Raw genomic sequence first — 16,144 nt, forward strand, 5'->3', positions numbered from 1 at the left:
GGTATCTGAATCATTCTCTGTAACAGTGATCCATTATTTTCATGATCACTTGCTTGAGAATTTCACGTTAATTATGGAATGCAATCCACAAAACATTGATTAAAAAATCCTGGAATCCCATGTAATGAAAACAGATTTTGATTCATAAAGCAGCAGCCCTCATTATTTTAAATTAAATGAGCTGTTATAATTATGTTAAACATAACATTATCTTAATAACAGAACCGACAGAAACAAAACTACGGAGTATAAGATTCGTGGAAGAAACCGCGATGGAAGAACAAGTCACGAAAGTGGTATGACAAAGACTGAGGAAAGGGCGAGAAAGTGAGAGAGACAGGGCGTGAAGGAGTCGCAGGCAGTGCAAGTCTCCTCCGACCAGTTACTGAGAGCAGCGCTCCCACTTGACGCATTGGGTTGGAGCCTGGGGCAGGCTTTCCAAGTCAGCAAGATAATTGGATGCACAGAAAGGCACGTGTCCTGCAATCTGCGATATCAGCTCTTGACAACTCCGGCTTATTTCCACCTTTCCCTTTACAACACTTTGAGGGCAAACACCGAGAGACAAGCCAGCGAGGAGGATGAGACGCTCCAGCCCGAAGTTTTACATCGCTTTCCTCATCACTTACTCTTTCGTCCTGGGTTCAAGTGGTAAGGACCAGCTGATCTTTCTAAACTTCAACAGCCTCCTGAGAATTTCAAGCATTTTGTTTTGCTTTAAATAACTTTAGATTTCATTGAGTCTTCTTTATCCTTTGACTCCCAGGTTGTTCTCTGTGACAGGAATTTAAAAAAATAATAATCTCGACTAAAATCCCCCCTCCCCCACCTCCCCCCCCCCCCCCTTTTTAATTCCTTACAGTATTATTCACCGTGAGATGAGATCATTTCTTAACTGGTAGAATAACAAGAAGCTGTTTGAAAAACGCAGCCCTGGTGAGACTCACCTCTGTCAGTTTTCTATTTTGCTTAACAATTTTGTTTTTAAACAAGGAGTTGCACTCAGTTTCCAGCGAGATGTAAACAAGCAGCTCTCTGCATTGAAATGATCCCCGTTGCTAATTCGGATTTACAGACTATAAAAAGTTAGGATAAGCCACATGCCAACTGGGAAGGACGATTCTATCCCAACCCAGCTAAAGGGATTCTAGTTTTCTTTTTCTAGCCTGCTTTAGGAGGGTTCAAAGATGAAATCAGGGATTTTTGACTAACAACAACATATGGATTTATTCACTTTCTTGGAAATTATTGCCAGGACCATTGACTTTATGTGACTGAAAGAGCCAGGTCTGTTTTTACTTCATGGGATTTAGGAATTTTTTCCGGTGCATTGAGAATCACATTCCACAATCCTTCTGTTTTGTTTTGAAAATGTGAAAGCAGTGGCCTTGCCCACAATATACAAAGGGGCTGCTATTCCCTAAAATCAGGATCATTGACTTATGGCGACTGAGTGAGCCACATTCTGTTTCATGGTATGTGAATCTGGAACCTCAGCTTGATGTTGTAGGGATCACATTCTGCAATTCCATTCTTTTTTGTATAAATTGCAAACGGGTGGTCTTGACTATTGCCTCTGGAGCTACACTGATGTGAGTTCCTTGGGCTTGGCATGAATGGCCAGTATTAAGGTGTGCCTGCACTATTGGAGACTGGATGACTGAGGGATAGAATTTATACAACCCCGACTAAACCATAAATGTCATCAATCCAGAAAAAAGTAAATACTTTCACAATTAGCATTCAGTCTGAAAGAAAGGAAGACTTGTGCCTTTCATGATCTTAGGATCTCCCTAAGCGATTTATAGCCAATGACGTATGTTTGAAGTGTAGTCACTGTTGTAATGTAGAATACGCAACAGTCAATTTGCGCACAGCATGCTCTCACAAACAGCAATGTGATAATGACCAGATAATCTGTTTTAGTGATGTTGATTGAGGGATATATATTGGCCAGGACACTGGGGATAACTCCGTGGGATTTTTTACGTCCAACTGAGAGAGCAGACAGGGCCTCGGTTTAACGTCTCATCTGAAAGACGGCACCTCCGACAGTGCAGCACTCCCTCAGTACTGCACTGGAGTGTCAGCCTAGAATTTTGTGTTCAAGTCTCTGGACTGGGACATCGAGTAAGAGTTGGCAAAACAGTTTGGGAAGGTGAAAAATGGCATGTTTGTTTTTTTGTTGCCTTAGCTATTAGATAAAAGCCTCTACAGGCAGGCTTCGAGGGGGCTATTGAATGTGGGAAGAGATGGAGTGTGGCAGAGGGGTGAATGGTAGCGTGTGGGGATGTGATTGATGAAGTATCTGCAATTATAGTGGAGCAGAGATTGTGGGGGGGATGGGGGTGTTGGTCACAGAATTGCATGGAGATGATATTGGATTTGTGATGCTCCAGCTGTGGCTGAATAGCCTGCTGATACTTACTGTCTGGGCTCCCAAATGAAAAATGCCATTTGGGTAAGGTGGTGGAGAGCAAATGGTGTCCATCGCACCTGACCCCCAGCAAGAATCGGTGCCATGGGAAAGATGTCGGGGGTGGGTAAGAGAGCGAAAATGTAAGCGGTATTTTCATTTGAATGGCAGAAATGTAAATTTGTTGAAATCTGCATCTTGAAGCAATGATCTGACAGCCAATACAACAAACAAAGGAACTTGAAGATGATAAGAAGGTGGCAGATTCTGACATGAGATCAGTGTTATCTGGAACTGAAGAGGTAGTTTTACTAGTTACTTTGGTGCTGTGGCAAAGTGCTCGGCTTCACTTGGCACTTTGCCACAATAGCACAGAAGTGGAAACTCAGTGTGTGATGAATCACAAGCGGGGACCTGCATTCTGCCACTGTGATGCCAATCCCAATGCGATGCGCCATTGGGCCAACCCATAACACAAAAAAAGATTTTTAACATGCAACCTAAATCACTAAATTCATGTTCGCTTTATGCGAACAAAGACAGTTATGAACCGAACAGAAGATAAAATTCAACTTGGGCCCCAGTTAGATGACCAAGTGATTCTGTTAAATATTTTTTCTGCCTAAGCTTTTCTTGTAAAGTTTGAGCTTGTTTTATATGCTGATGCAGCTCAGTTCAAGTTAGAAGGGAGATAGACCATGACTGATATGGGTTGTACTGGCACACACGCATGACCAGTAAATGAAAAATTCTCAGCCAGATATAGCTCAAGAAGCAATTTATTTTTCCAGAAATCTTCCAAAAATCAAAAACAGTTGAAACAAAATCAGCATTCATCTTAACATGAAACAAAACCAGGGACTAAATTTGAGGCGTTTTTAAAGGAAATTTAAGCATTTGTATGACAGAATCCTTGTATATATTTACATGTAGCTTGGTAGCTGTTCAAAAACTGCAGAAACTTTTCTGGTGGGAGTTCCTTGTAGGCAGACTCAATTCAATATTGTTCATTCTCCCTGTGTCTCTCACTTTGATTGTAATCTTGAACATGATGCATTAATCTTTTAGAGATTCATTTAATACTCTGCACGGAACACAAGGCAATAAATGTGTACAGTAAATATAATGACAAAAAGATCTTCCAAAAACAATTTTATGTAAGAGAAGCTGTCTGGTTACGATGCTGCTGCCTGCGTATGTGTTTATCATCTCTCTCACATAACCACTCCACCCCTCCACCCCGCTCCCAGCCCTGCCCCATAATATCATGGAACAAAGACAAGGGAATCTACTGCCTCAGTGTTGCTCAACGTCCCAAGATGGGGCTGGTTTCTACTTTTGAAATCTGGAATTGGGAAAACCAGGCCTGGCAACCCTTCTCCCCTCTGCTGGTTAAAACACAGTTACAGAGTGCACATGTGGATCAATTCATTATGCATTGCACAACAGCCTGATTACACGATTTTGCCATTCCATGATGTATTGTGGAGCATGCAATCCAGAAACTCATACTGCCTTTCTTTGGATGCCGGTGGCAACAGCAGTATTTATAGCCCATCCCTAATTGCCTTTCAGAAGGTGGTGGTGAGCCGCCTTCCTGAACCGTTGCAGTCTGTTTTCAGCTATGCAGCATTGATATGATAGTGGGTGACAATTCTGTTTGCTAGAGTATACACTATGGTAGTATATCGCCTTTTCTGCCACTGGATTTTATCCAAGTTCTTAGCTGTTCCAGAACCAAAAGCATAGGATAACTGTGGAACAGGTCCTAAAGTGCAGTAGAGTTTAGAGTGAGTGACCTGAGATGGTGTCCGTCCCTTAAAAGAGAAATTAGTAAAAGTATCAGCTGAAGGACAAAACAGAAAAAAAACTTGCATTTTTACAACAAATTATCAGGTCTCTCAGAAAACTTCAGATGTCCTTCACATACAATGAATTATTTTGAAATTCAGTCACTGTTGTTATGTCAGCAGATGCAGCTGTTATTTTGCACACTGCAAAATTACACAAACATTAATGAGTGAATGATCAGTTTATCTGTTTTTTTTTCATGGTGTTCGTTGAGGAGAGGAATGATGACCTAGACACAACAAGAACGCCTCCCTTTTCTTCAAATAGTGCCGTGGGATCTTTGACACCCACAGGAATAGACAGAGCCATAGTACAATCTCTCATCTGAGGGATGGCAGTTCTGGCAATGCAGCACTACCTCAGTACTGCACGGTGATGTTCAGGCTAGATTATGAGTTCAAGTCCTGAATTCGGGCTGCACAAACACAGTTAATAACCTAGCAGTAAACATTTAGTGAGCCAAACCCTTTGGACTTCCACATTATAATTTGAACATTTCAGATAGAACGTTTCATCAGTTTTAAAAATTTGTTCCCAGGATGTGGGCGTCGCTGGCAAGGCCGGCATTTAATGCCCGTTCCTAATTGCCCTTGAGAAGATGGTGGTGAGCTGCCGCCTTGAACCGCTGCAGTCCATGTGGTGAAGGTACTCTCACAGTGCTGTTAGGGAGGGAGTTCCAGGATTTTGACCCAGCGACGATGAAGGAATGGCCGATATATTTCCAAGATGCCAAGAACCCCTCTGGTCACCAACTAGTTATAATGTAGCATTATCAGCACCGGATGACAACAGCAGAACTGACATTCTAACCAGTTTATCACTTGGCTCAGCTCCCGAATCAGTGTTGTTGAAAGAAGTAAAGCGAATTAGCATTTTAATCGGAGGCATTTTTCATGTTTCCTTTTCCTTAGAGGAGAATGTGTGGCTGTGTTTTTAATGGTTAGGTGACATCTATTATTTCATGGAAGAAGAATATTCTGTCCCACACCGATTTAAAGTTTAAAAATAATGTGAAACCGTCCTCAGCTTGGCTGTGGGATTGTGGTACTCGGATTAGAAAGTCTATTAACAATAATTGGCATTTCAGGGACGATCCCCGAGTCAGAAATGCTGGAAATCTAAAATAAAGCCTGAAAATGCGGAAAACGGCCAACTATTTGGCCACAATATAAATGAGAAGAAGGAGCTTAGTGTTTTGGGCGACATCCTTCATCAAAAATGAAATATTAACCTTCATGTGCAGTGCTGCCCCTGTGTGTGAGCCGAGACAGTGATTGTTGACGGGCTATTCAACTACAGGCGGCATCTCAGCCACAGCTGAGCAACCACGGCTTTATCCAACACTGTTCAACAGGGGTCACCGGTTAATAGTCCCAAGCAGGAACCCTGAGCCACAAAAGAATATGGGTAGGAATGGTATTCAATGTAGTTAAGCACAAAAATACTTTAGCTAAAGATGGTTTTGACTAATGTGAAGATCCTTTTGCTGATCTGCAGGAGTATATAATAATCTAATTATGTACTTAAATGAAAAGAAATAAATTGCAAGGATGGTGTGCCCAATATATTATCTTCAGCCCAATCTGCTCTATAATTATACTGTATGTGCAATTTGCTAAATATGAATGATACTTTAGAAGATTGCATGGATAAAAATATATGGTGGCGATCGTGGGGAGTAAATTGATGCAATGTGTTCCGAGTTGTATTTTTGGCTTAATTGCTCTGCAATCCATTTATACAGCAAATCTGCAAAATGAAGACTTGACTCATACCCCTCTCTCATTTTCCTCTTCCCCCACCTCCGTCTCCTGATGGTGTTGATTCCTTGTTAGGGTAATGCTCCACTGGTGCCAATTGGCCTATGATAATCTTGCCAAGAGTCCATTCTTCATGCCTGAGTCTGATCCCGCCTTCAGCCAGAATCCAGGCACGTATTTTCCATCTGGGGGTCACTTACCATCAAACAGGATCAGACACTCCCTGAATGGCGTTGAAATGGTTAAGACTGAAGTCGCAAAAAGAGTCTTCTTAGACTTTATCAGACTGTCAGCTGTGACTCAGTTGGCAGTACTCTCACCTCAGAAGAACATAAGAAATGGGAGCAGTGGTAGGTCATTTGGCCCCTCGAGCCTGCTCCGCCATTCAATAAGATCATGGCTGATCTGATCCTGGCTTCAACTCCACTTCCCTGCCCACTCCCCATAACCCTTGACTCACTTATCATTCAAAAATCTGTCTATCTCCACCTTAAGCACATTCAATGACCCAGCCTCCACAGCTCTCTGGAGTAGAGAATTCCAAAGATTCATGACCCTCTGAAAGAAATTCCTCCTCATTTCTGCCTTAAATGGGTGACCCCTTATTCTGAAACTATGCCACCTAGTTCTAGATGTCCCCATGAGGGGAAACATCCTCTCAGCATCTACCCTGTCAAGCCCCCTCAGAATCCTATATGTTTCAATAAGATCACCTCTCATTCTTCTAAACTCCATAAGATCACCTCTCATTCTTCTAAACTCCAATGTGTATAGGCCCAACCTGCTCAACCTTTCTTCATATGACAAACCCTTCTTCTCAGGAATCAACCTCATGAACCTTCTCTGAACTGCCTCCAATGCAAGTATTTCCTTCCTTAAATAAGGAGACCAAAACTGTACTCATACTCTAGGTGTGGTCTTACCAATACCCTGTACAGTTGGAGCAGGACTTCCCTACATTTATACTCCACCCCCTTGCAATGAAGGTCAACATTCCATTTGCCTTCCTGATTATTTGCTGTACCTGCATGCTAACCTTTTGTGTTTCATGCACAAGAACCCCCAGATCCCTCTGTACTGCAGAATTTTGTAATCTCTCCCCATTTAAATAGTAATTTGCTTTTTTATTTTTCCTACCAAAGTGGATAATCTCACATTTTCCCACATTATATTCCATCTGCCAAATTTTTGCCCATTCCCTTAGCCTGTCTATATCCGTTTGTAGGGGAACCAGTAGATAGTAGAGTCAAGTTCTCACTCTAGAGGCTTGAGCACAAAAATCTAGGCAGACACTCCTGTGCAGTAAACATAGAAACATAGAAAATAGGTGCAGGAGTAGGCCATTCGGCCCTTCGAGCCTGCACCGCCATTCAATGAGTTCATGGCTGAACATGCAACTTCATTACCCCATTCCTGCTTTCTCGCCATACCCCCTGATCCCCCTAGTAGTAAGGACAACATGTAACTCCTTTTTGAATATATTTAGTGAATTGGCCTCAACAACCTTCTGTGGTAGAGAATTCCACAGGTTCACCACTCTCTGGGTGAAGAGGTTTCTCCTCATCTCGGTCCTAAATGGCGTACTCCTTATCCTTAGACTGTGACCCCTGGTTCTGGACTTCCCCAACATTGGGAACAGTCTTCTTGCATCTAACCTGTCTAAATCCATCAGAATTTTAAACGTTTCTATGAGATCCCCTCTCATTCTTCTGAACTCCAGTGAATACAAGCCCAGTTGATCCAATTTTTCTTGATATGTCTTTCCCACCATCCCAGGAATCAGTCTGGTGAACCTTCACTGCACTCCCTCAATAGCAAGAATGTCCTTCCTCAAGTTAGGAGACCAAAACTGTACACAATACTCCAGGTGTGGCCTCACCAAGGCCCTGTACAACTGTAGTAACACCTCCCTGCCCCTTACTCAAATCCCCTCGCTATGAAGGCCAACATGCCATTTGCTTTCTTAACCGCCTGCTTTACCTACATGCCAATCTTCAATGACTGATGTACCATGACACCCAGGTCTCGTTGCATCTCCCCTTTTCCTAATCTGTCACCATTCAGATAATAGTCTGTCTCTCTGTTTTTACCACCAAAGTGGATAACCTCACATTTATCCACATTATACTTCATCTGCCATGCATTTGCCCACTCACCTAACCTATCCAAGTCACTCTGCAGCCTCATAGCATCCTCCTTGCAGCTCACACTGCCACCCAACTTAGTGTCATCCGCAAATTTAGAGATACTACATTTAATCCCCTCGTCTAAATCATTAATGTACAATGTAAACAGCTGGGGCCCCAGCACAGGACCTTGCGGTACCCCACTAGTCACTGCCTGCCATTCTGAAAAGTACCCATTTATTTCTACTCTTTGCTTCCTGTCTGCCAACCAGTTCTCAATCCACGTCCGCACACTACCCCCCAATCCCATCTGTTTTAACTTTGCACATTAATCTCTTGTGTGGGACCTTGTCGAAAGCCTTCTGAAAATCCAAATACACCACATCAACTGGTTCTCCCTTGTCCTCTCTCCTGGAAACATCCTCAAAAAATTCCAGAAGATTTGTCAAGCATGATTTCCCTTTCACAAATCCATGCTGACTTGGACCTATCATGTCACCTCTTTCCAAATGCGCTGCTATGATATCCTTAATAATTGATTCCATCATTTTACCCACTACCGATGTCAGGCTGACCAGTACTGAGGGAGTGCTGCACTGTTGGAGGTGCCGTCTTTTGGGGGAGAGTTAACTCTCAGGTGGACATGGCTCTATTTTGAAGTAGAGCAAGGGAGTTATCGCAGGTGTCCTAGCCAAAATCTATCCCTCAACCAACATCACGAAAACAGATTTTCTGGTCATTATCACATTTCTGTTTGTGGAAGCTTGCTGTGCGCAAATTGGCTGCCCCGTTTCTTACGTTACAACAATGACTGCACTTCAAATGTATGTCATTGGCTGTAAAGCATTTTGAGGTTGTAAAAGGTGCTTCAGAAATGCAAATCTTGCTTTTTTTTAAAAACTCAACATGTCCAACCAATGTCGAACAGCAACAAAGCCAATATAAGGGGATAAGCGGTTATGGGGAGCGGGCGGGGAAGTGGAGCTGAGTCCATGATCAGATCAGCCATGATCTTATTGAACGGCAGAGCAGGCATGAGGGGCTGTATGGTCTACTCCTGTTCCTATTTCTTATGTTCTTATGTTCTTATAATGTTGTACTACATAGCCAAAACAGTAGAATACACGATCAGAAGAAGCTGTCATCAAACGATATGGTGCTCTGGTCAGACTGCACTCTGAGTACTTTCTCCATTTCTGGTCACTGAAACACAAGGAAGACATTGAAACACTGCAGGCAAGACAAAAAAGGACCACAGGGCTGATCGCTAGTCTTCGAGGTTTAAATTATGAGGAAAGACAAGAGAAATTAGGCTTCTCATACTTGAAACAGGGCATTCGATCTTTAGAGTTATGTGAGATCATAAATTTTCATGGAAAAAGTAAATCTGGAAAATTACTTCAAATAAGTCAAAAGGAAAGTTAAGACTGCTTTCAGGAGGTTTTTCTTCACAGAAGGAGCAATTCATGCATGAAAATGATATAGTAGTGGATGCAAAACCCTTGGAACCATTGAGGAACTTATTGGAGGACTGGTGGGCCATTCTGAATGACTGAATGGCCTTCCTGCACTGATCTTGTGAATGGTGGCTGTGTCAACTGAGCACACACCAGGGACTCTGGTGAACTGCATGGCTCAGTGTCTAGTCATTATTTTTATGGTGTTTGATTTATTTTTACACTTCTCTCTCTGGAAATCTTTGCAAATGTTTCCGCCAATGACGTGCCAATAACACTGGAATTGTACTGATTGTCCCTGTTCTGTTCTTAAGATGGGGTGTGAAGATGCTACCTTTGCTCGTGACTCTTTCGTGTATAGTTGGAAATCCCCTGTAGTCCACTGCCTCCTGTCTCTCCTCTACATTTTCGTCTGTGTTTAATAGTTTTAATAAAGCAAATGAATTTACAAACAGCATTCTGTCAAATATGTTCTAACTAATGCAGAGAAAAGCATGTGTGCCTGTGTACATTGTTATATGTGGAATGTAAGTGTTGGGAACGATCAATACAACAGTTTGGATACTGCCAGCATACTGTTTTGTCCCTCCCTAGCACTGTGTTAATCGTTGTGCAAAGTCAGGAGTTTCAGGTGCAAGGTTGCTGTTTTCCCATCTGGTTGCCACTTGGCACTGAATACATTGGTATTTGGAGAAGGTCCATCTCTGAAGTACAATCTGTGTCAATGTTTTCCTTCAACCTCGCTGTTTCCAGTGATCTGATCTTCAGAGAACTGAACCAGCAAAAGTTATTTCGGGACTGCCCAACACACCATTCCAGACTATGCATCGAGATAGGTAGGATAAGCTGCCAAGGCAACTAAAATATTGGGTGGATCTAGAGAGGCTTGCTGGCAGGCTATGTGTCTTGCTTTTACTTCATCCCAGACGTTGTGGGAAAAGGTATGGGCAGCTTCCAAAAAATAATAGGCACCTCTATGGTCTTGCTTCAACTTCCTCAGTTTCTGAAAGGGAGCTGTTCATGTTGATTTGATCAAACTACAACAATCCATGCAACTTACAGAAGAGCAATCGCTCGGTAAAAGTCCTGGAAGTCCCTCCCTAACAGTACTGTGGGACTATCTTCACTACACGGACTGCAGCGGTTCAAGGAAGGAAGAAAGAAAAGAATGACTTGGAGTTCTATAGCGTATGTCATGGCCACCGGACATCTCAAAACACTTAACAGCCAGTGAAGTACTCATGGAGTGTAGTCACTGTTGTAATGTGGCAGCCAATTTTGCGCACAGCAAGCTCTCACAGACAGCAATGTGATAATGATCAGATAATCTGTTTTTTTGTTATGTTGATTGAGGGATAAATATTGGCCCCAGGACACCAGGGATAACTCCCTGCTCTTCTAAATATTGCCATGGGATCTTTTACATCCACTTGAAGAGCAGACAGGGCCTCGGCTTAACATCCCATCCGAAAGACGGCACTCCCTCAGCAATGCACTGGAGTGTCAGCCTAGATTTTTTGTGCTCAGGTCGCGGGAGTGACTCAAGAGGTGAGAGGGCTACCCACTGAGCCACAGCTGACAAGAAGGCAGCTCATCGCCACCTTCTCGAGGGCAATTAGGGATGGGCAATAAATGCTGGCCTTGCCAGCGATGCCCACACCCCATGAATTAATATTTAAAAATAAAATCTCTGGTCATCTTTTAGATGGATTTAATCTCCGTTAATCTGGTTTGGTGGAACCCAGCATGCACGAGATGGACTGAGTCAATATCTTGGTATTCTTGCAAATGTGCCATCCCAGATCCACGCCACACTTCTTAATGATATGACCAGTAAGTGCCCTTGATGTAGTCTGGCAAAACTCACCAAATGAATCATGATAAATGAGGAAAGGAAAAAATCATTCACTGGTTATGGGGACATTCCAAAGATGCTGTCCTGTTATACCAAGCTAACAATGTGCATCAATTGCTCCATAACAACTCTCATAAGAACATAAGAAATAGTAGCAGGAGTAGGCCCTCCGGCCCCTCGAGCCTGCTCTGCCATTCAATGAGATCATGGATGATCATCGACCTCGACCCCACTTTCCCACACGATCTCCATATATCCATTGATTCCCCTAGACGTCAATCTATCTCAGCCTTGAATATATTCAGAGACTCAGCATCCACAGCCCTCTGGGGCAGAGAATTCTAAAGATTCACAACCATCTGAGTGAAAAAATTCCTCTTCATCTCTGCCTTTAATGGCCGCCTCTTATCCTGAGACTGTGCCCCCTAGTTCTAGACTCTCCAGCCCAGGGGAAACAACCTCTCAGCATCTACCCTGTCAATCCCCTTCAGAATCTTGTATGTTACAATGAGATCACCTCTCATTCTTCTAAACCCAGAGAGTATAGGCCCATTCTACACAATCTCTCATCAAAAGACAGCCCTCTCATCCCAGGAATCAATCTCGTGAACATCCGTTGTACTGTCTCTAAGGCAAGTCTATTCTTCTTTAGATAAGGAGACCAAAACTGTGCACAGTACTCCAGGTGTGGTCTTACCAAGGCCCTGTACAATTGTAGCAAGACTTCCTTACTCTTGTACTCCAACCCCCTTGCAATAAAGGACAACATACCATTTGCCTTCCTTATTGCTCAGTTTCAAGGACTTAGTTGAGAGTTCTTTTGGAGCCTGTCACTGAAAGAATTCACTGTATTGTGTTAAATAAAGGGATGCACTGTTATTGTAAAAAGCAAAACAAAAACTTTTGTTCCATATATGATAGGATTTAATTTCAACCTTGTTCAGTGAATTCACATGATGGGGCAGAATAAGATAGCAACATGGCATCCATGGTAGTTGAGGAAGTGTCGAAAACAATGTCGGTTCAGTGCATGCAGTAAATATAAATAGACTGTGCATTGGGGGAATAAGGGACTTGGTTGAAAGTCTTGTCTGTTGGAGCCTGCCATCAGAATCTTCCTGTGGTTCATTAGACAGTTTTTTGGACGCGCTTTCAGTGACCTCCGTCAATACTTGTGGCTGGGCCCTCTTTTCCAACTACTCCATTGCAATATCTTGCTGTATGGTGAAGTTGCATCTCATTGCAACATACAGAATTCTTATAGGGCTTGACAGGGTAGATGCAGGGAGGATGTTTCCCCTGGTTGGGGTATCTAGAACCAGAGGTCACAGAATAAGGAGTCGGCCATTTAGGACTGAGATGAGGAGAAATTTCTTCATTCAGTGGACGGTGAACCTTTGGAATTTTCTATCCCAGAGGGCTGTGGAGGCTCAGTCGTTGAATATATTCAAGACAGGGATCGATAGATTTTTGGATATTAAGGGAATCAAGGGATATGGGGATAGTGCAGGAAAGTGGTGTTGAGGTAGAAGATCAGCCATGATCTTATTGAATGGCGAAGCAGGCTCAAGGGGCTGAAAGGCCTACTCCTGCTCCTAATTCTTATGTTCTTAACATGCAAGACCCTACCACGATCTTTGAAACTGTGGCGGGACTATAATGACACACTACGAACATCCTCCACTCCTGCCCCGCCCCCGCTCGCCCAAAACTAACTTTTGTCTCAACCTGGTATATGTATAAAATATGAAACAACACAGCTCTTTGAACGGTTAAAGTATTTTTATGCAGAAAAATAATTGCAGTACATTGGCCCCCTGTAGAAGTACATGCTTTAATTTGCACTTAAATGGAACCACAGATGTGAATCATAGTTTTCTGCTCAGTAAACTAGATCCAAATCCTACTTATACATACCCAGTGGTATGCCCTGGGGTATGACAGGAGCCACATGCTGCATGAAAATTGGTTTTACTGGTGTTGCAATTTTAGAGGTCTGAGGAGAAAAATGTAATGGGCATTTCTGCTTTTGGCTTTGTCTTTCCCAATTAATTTACAAATCATTTCACAGACCCACTGCAAGTCCTACAACGTGTAATTGCAATGAGTTTGACTTCTTGCAAAGTGTTTAAATGTGACTGCCGTTTACTTGGTAATACCTTTTGACATTTTATTGTCATTTAAAAAAAAGACTGAGATGCATTAGTGATTATTTGAGTGCTGCAGTGGAATTTTTTTTTTATAACTGAAAGTATTCTAACCTCTAATGGTTCAGTGGGTATCCCCAGTGTGGTTACTAGACATGTAGACAAAATGCCCCAAGCTTAATTTCCAGCCCATGCTGAGCTAGCTGATCTTAGCTGGAGGAGCAGTGAGGTCACTTCGCCGGGCTGAGAAGGGCAAAGGTCAGTGAGGGCTCCCGCTATCCAGTCAACCCCTACTGGAAAGTGCTCGTGGGCAGATGTTGGGTGAGGGCAAGTATGAGGCACAGTTCTAATGGCCGACATGGTTTAATAGCCTGCTGCCACTCACTATTTAGGCTTGCACATGAAGATTGGGGACTTGGGCTGAGGCCAATTAGGAAATTTCAGGCTCCAGGTCAATGATTGGCTTTCCTTCTCTTTCTCAAGACTGTTTTGCATCTGTGACATTTGCCGTATAACAGCTGGAGTCTGACATCTGGAATCAGAGGTGTGGAGTGTGACATAGAGAGGAGGAAAGACAGCGGCCTTGGGCAGCAGCGTAAAGCGGGCGATAGCGAATCGGCAGCCATTTTACACCTCGCTCGATTTTCTTTTCATTGACTTTAACGGAAACGAAAATCGGGCGGGGAGTAAAATGGGCTGTGATTTGTTGTTGGCCATTTTGCGCTGGCACTGAAGACTAGTCTTTCCTCCAATGGTCTTTACGTGTAGATATAAAGATAAGGGGAAATTGTATGAATTTGCACTCCTGGCATGGAGTGTCACCCACTGCAAATCTCAGTCAGCAATTTGGATACACATTCCCCATGATTTTCTGTCCATTAAAATTATTCATAGAGGCGCAGTATAAGGGATTTGCCTGTGAGATCGGGGTGGGCGGCAGTTTATTTAAGTTCAAAGCTATTCGTGTGCATGGACAGAATGGCCAAAACATATATAAAAAGGGAAACGTGAAACACAAAGGCCAGGAGTTGGCTGCATTTTACTGATGGACAGAGTTGCATCAATGAACCAATTATAGTCACTTAATTGCTGCAATCAGCATCAAGTTAAATGAATCGGCTTGATTTGCCTGCGAGTCAACTGGGACGGAACACATTCCCCACAATGAATGTGGTCATGAAAACATTGACCTTTGGTCACCCACTTCTGCCATCACTATACTCGTTAAGCTGTTGGTGAAATGCATTTTAAGCCTGCGATCTTTGAGCTGAGCCCAGTGAGATGGAGCAGAGATTTATTCTGGAAGGCCTCAGCTCTATTCAGGAAGTCACTAGTCAGCCTTTGAAACCACCAAGCTCTAAGAAGAGAGCTTGAATTTATATAGCGTCTGATCACGTCCCTTAAACACTTAAATGAACAGCCGTTCAGTGATGGATTGTTGGAGGCAGAATTTCAATATTTGACCCCCAGAGATATCAGCAGCTCAAGGCAATGAGTACTTGAGCTGTGCAGGCTAGATTGGCCCCGGATTTTCTCCCTGGATTGTGCTGAGTCATCCTTCAGATGGGGAGGTGGTAGGGGAACTGCAGTTTGCCTCAACATTGCCGGGTTAGGGAGAGGAAAATCACCCAAGTTCTTCAATCCTGCGCACTCCGTTTAGAAAGTGTGTGTGTATGGGCATCAGGCAGGCACAGAAACAGGTTCAGCTGTGATGCCCCTGCAGTCAAATAGCTGACCGACACTCACTGCCTACGATCAAAGTTGAGGAATAACTACCTGGCTGAGGGTAACCAGCCGCCTTGGAACCTGTCACCCGTCTCCTGTTCTTCCCCTAGCTCCCCCCCTCCCTCCCATACACACCACACCAATTCCCTGCATGGAACTAACACCGTCAGGGGAGAAGGGAAGAAAATTGGTGGAAATAAATCAAATCAGTTCCTCTGTTCTTGTAGCGCCAGGTGCTCAGAAAACTAACAAAACCGATTCACTGTCGGACGGATCAATCGCCGTCAAATGTGTCTGTTTGAAATCCAAGTTCATTCACAGATCACAACACAGAGTGAAATATATAGAGCTCAGACAGAGATGTAAATACAAGTTGTGCACGGGGATTAATTAATTGGGAATGGTAGTTTAAAGAGGATACTTCATAGGCTAAGTCTTTACAACTCTGCACAAACAGTCCCACACCTGTTCTTAAATCAAATACTTTATGACGAGGAGTGGTTGCTATGTTGATACAGGTGTGCATGGGGTGGGTAGCAGCAGCCATGGTCAAATAGTGAGAAAATCATTAATTTCTTCCAAGATTCTACGACATTTTTCTCTTCTCCACTTTTTCCATTGGTTTTTCCTTTCGTTTCTCCACTCTCCGCCCCTGTTCCAGTTCAATGGGTGCTAATACCTTCTGGTACCTCGCCCAACTTCAGGTGTCAGACGATCTGAATCCTTTATTTCACTGATTTCCCTCTACCACAGAAAGTTGTTGAGGCCAGTTCGTTAGATATATTCAAAAGAGAGTTAGATGTGGCC

General features: G+C 43.2%; 1 protein-coding gene across 5 annotated transcripts in view; it reads left to right on the forward strand.

Annotated features, from left to right (window-relative positions):
* Positions 1-460: 460 nt before the first annotated feature.
* LOC139227600 (lactadherin-like) overlaps positions 461-16,144 on the forward strand; it is an 83,698-nt gene continuing 68,014 nt past the window's right edge. For 2 of the 5 annotated variants that reach the window (XM_070858468.1, XM_070858469.1), the window contains exon 1: positions 461-651. In XM_070858468.1, coding sequence (XP_070714569.1) covers positions 582-651 — 70 coding nt within the window. In that variant the 5' untranslated portion in view covers positions 461-581. The remainder of the gene's footprint in view (positions 652-16,144) is intronic. The other 3 variants (XM_070858470.1, XM_070858471.1, XM_070858472.1) reach the window with 2 other exon arrangements.

This window comes from Pristiophorus japonicus, chromosome 17, assembly GCF_044704955.1.
Source record: "Pristiophorus japonicus isolate sPriJap1 chromosome 17, sPriJap1.hap1, whole genome shotgun sequence".
Lineage (NCBI taxonomy): Eukaryota > Metazoa > Chordata > Chondrichthyes > Pristiophoridae > Pristiophorus > Pristiophorus japonicus.